At 38.6% G+C, this 3,698-nt stretch overlaps 1 protein-coding gene across 1 annotated transcript; it reads right to left on the minus strand.

Annotated features, from left to right (window-relative positions):
* Positions 1-1,722: 1,722 nt before the first annotated feature.
* LOC121963913 (GTPase IMAP family member 4-like) lies at positions 1,723-3,693 on the minus strand (the record flags this gene model as incomplete). Its single annotated transcript, XM_042514146.1, has 1 exon — positions 1,723-3,693. A coding segment is annotated over one exon (1,299 nt), but the record flags the coding sequence as incomplete, so codon positions are not given.
* Between the last annotated feature and the right edge of the window lie 5 nt (positions 3,694-3,698).

Here is a 3,698-nt window from a genome sequence, read left to right on the forward strand (position 1 = left end):
GAATGAATGAGCAGCTGTTCAATCATCATAAAACCATAAACAACAAATAAATAAAAATCTTGACCATACCCAGCTTTCAAGTTTTAAAGGACCATGCTGCTTTGAATCCTGGAGTTGCTGCTTGAGGCTTTATTTCTGTTTGCATTTGTCTGAGTGAAACTCACCTTTTGTCATGTAAAGCTGCACGCTGTGGGATTAGTATGACGTCAGTGATGCTTAATCACAATCCTGCAATCAGCCAAACCCGACAGTCCACATTCTGCAGCTGCTTCAGGGACAATCAGACTGCAGCTGAGTGACAGTAAAATACTAAAATAAGGAAAAACAATTTTGTTATTTTCACAGGAAAACAACTGCCACCCTTATCTCTTGCCTTTCAAAGTCTTATTAACCTTAAACATGGATTTATTGCACTTTTTCCCCCCAAGACAACTAGAAGCTGTTTTAAAATGATTTATTTGATTTAGTTTATTGTACAAAAAGATGTGCATATTTTTTTTAGTATCTGTGAAAGCGTCAAATGACTTACAACAATTTACTTAAAGTAGCTTTTACTCTGATTTTGCTACATATCCTTTTTTTTCAAATAATATTTAATAAGAATGGTAGTATGTTATATACATAGTAAACTCATATACATTGACATTACGCTAATCTGTACAATTACTCATTTTCGTGTTGGAGCTTCCCAGCCACATTTATAGTGTCACATATATTGACTTGTCTGCAGCAGAATCACTATATTTTTCTGACTTCATAGAGGTCAAAGGTCATCTGGAATGGGAATAGTCCATGAAAGCATCATAATCGATAACACCAATAACAAAATGCTGAATTGCAACTAATTACATTTACTCAATTACTTAACATAAGTACAGATTTCAGGTACTCTACTTCTAGTGCAGGAATATTTCACATTTTTACTTGAATACATCTGACAGTTTTAGTTTCTTTGCAAATTAAAATTTTGCATACAAAACAAATAGAAATATACAAGTCTAGTTGATGTATTGGTCTATTGATAAATTGGTGAATTGACAGAAAATGAATGTGAAACTTTTGTAAAGGTTGAAGTCTTTTACATAAATAATTAACAAAAATTTGTGCTGCCTTCAAATTCTGAAAACTCCACACAGAAGCGCCTGAGCCGGCCAGCATTTTCAAACATCTTGCTGTGAGGCGACACTGTTCCTAAATTAGTGCCTTAACTGATGGCAGGAGTTCAACACTGCACCTCAGCGACGGGATACATCATATGGACGTCAATGGCTGCAGTTTTACACAATTCTCTAACATACAGTACATTTACACAATGTTAAAAATAAGTGGAATTGTTGTGTTAGTTTGACTAAAACTGGATGTTTAAAATCCATGTAAACATGTTAGTGTGATGTGTTTCCATGAGGTGTATTTTATATTCGCAATTTCAATTTGCACAATTTGAGGGTTAATGGAAACCCATCTAATGTTGAACTAGGGCTGCTCAATTATAGCAAAAATAATAATCATAATCATTTCGACTGATATTGAAATCACGATGATTTAACATGATTGTTCACTGGCCGTGAGAAAATCATGCATTTGTTGAACATTCACTCTGCTGTTTCTATTAACAACAGATGTCTTTTAACATTAAACACAAGTGAACTGAAAAGCAGTAAAAGGTTTGTGGTGCAGCAGCGACTGTGTAATATATCTTGCAAATTATTGCTGTTTCTTCACATTCACATAATAATGAAACCTAAACCCAACTAAAATGATTTAACAATACATAACAGTTACTGTATCAATAACACAAAAATAAATTTGAAGTTTAAAATAATTGTTTCACTAACTCAGGAGAGACACAGACATTTCTCCATTATCTGTTTAGAAGCAGCTGGGAGTGTGACTACAATGAAAAAGCTGGTCCACCTTAACAGTCCACCTTAAGGGACCCTGGTCAGGTTCCAGTGGGAAGCTAACTTTGCTTGCTAACTTCGGGGCTAACGTCTGTCACTTTAATCAGCAGCTGGCGAAGGAAACATGGGAACGTGTCTCGGGTCTTTAAGAGTTGTGGCATTTATTCACTGACAATCAGCCTCAACTTTTCCCACATCACAGCTGCGTTTTACTTCATACTCTCTGTTCCTCTCACTGCAGCCTCACGAGCTGGGTTTCCATTACAGATCTGTGAAAAACTTAGCGATATTTTCAAAATTTCGATAAAAAGCAATTGCAAGATGACTGTGTTTCCATTGAGTAATATAATGCGACTTCTCTCACAATGTTGCAATTATCTTGTTATCTTGTTATCTTGTTATCTTGCGAAGTCAAAATTGTAACTGAAAATAAAATCTGATTCATTGCCCAGCCCTATGTTGAACCAAAGTCAGCACCGATGAGCGCGTTTGCCTAACTCAGAAATATATAACACACACAATATAACAGTAACAACAACAGCGCGACCACAGAATAGGTCCATTTTCTTCTTTTCTGGTGGTACTCTTGTTGAAGATGTCTGAAGCTTGTTTTCTCCTCCTCCAGATTCTGTTTATCCTCCTGACGTATTCGCTCCCAGGTGTCCTTTCGTTCCTTGTCCCACGCGTCTCGATCTCTCTTCATCTCTTTTCTAACCTGCTCCAGTTTCTTCACAGCATTTTCCTTCTGCTCTCTTTCTGACTGAACCATTTTCTCAGAAGCCTCCAGTTTTCTTCTCCATTCCAGTCGATGAGTTTCTTCTTGTTTTTTCCGTCTCCTTTCGTCTTCCTCCCGTTCTTTCTTTCTCTCCTCGCGCTCCTTGTTGAGGCTTTCCTCCTTGTCCTTCAGCTGTTTTACCTTCAGGTCAATCTCTCTACACTGTTCTTCGTTTTTTCTTTTTAGTGTTTTCAAATCTTCCTCATGTTTTCTCTGGAGTTCCTTGTCCTTTCTCTTCATCTCTTTCTCCTTCTCTTTCAAAAGCCTCTCCACTTCCACCTGTATGACTTCCTCTGTGTCGTCTAACATCTCAGTGTTGTAGAAGCCGCCGTTTTCCCTCACCATGGCATCGATATTGGTCAGCAGCTCTCTCACTTGTGTGCGGTTCTTGTCATCTTTGTTATTGAAGACCTGGTATCTTCCTCCACAGTCACTGATGAGTTTTTTAACAAATACATCGCAGTCTTCGATATAATTCTCAAACGACGTGGCTTCCAGTTCGTCTCCTCTGGTGAAAATAATGATGATGAAATCTTCAGACTTCTTGCCAAAATATTTCTTGATCTGCTCCACAGAGTCTTTTTCTTCTTGTATAAAGTTCCCGATCTGCAGCACCAGTAAGAACACATGAGGTCCAGGAGACAACATGCTGATGCATTTTTTGATCTCTTGTTGAAATTCAGCATCAGTTGTGGCGAACATGCTGGGAGTGTTGACCACGACGACAGGCCGCCCGTCAGCCTCTCCTGTTGCTTTCTCACAAAACTTGTTCGCTGGCTTCGGGATGATTCTAGGTTGAAAGTGTTTTTTGCACAAAATCGTGTTTGCTGTCGAACTCTTTCCACTGCCGGTCTTTCCAATCAGCACCATCCTGAGAGGCTCTCTGCTCTGGTTTTCATCAGCTTTGAGTCTTGACACCTTCTTGATCAGAGTTTCAGTAAACATGTCCTTTGTGAAGCCTCCGGATCCTTCGAATCTCATCTTTTCCACAGCATCCAGCAGCTCTGGGATCTGCTGCTGGT

This window comes from Plectropomus leopardus, unplaced genomic scaffold (genome assembly GCF_008729295.1).
Source record: "Plectropomus leopardus isolate mb unplaced genomic scaffold, YSFRI_Pleo_2.0 unplaced_scaffold13237, whole genome shotgun sequence".
Classification (NCBI taxonomy): Eukaryota; Metazoa; Chordata; class Actinopteri; order Perciformes; family Serranidae; genus Plectropomus; species Plectropomus leopardus.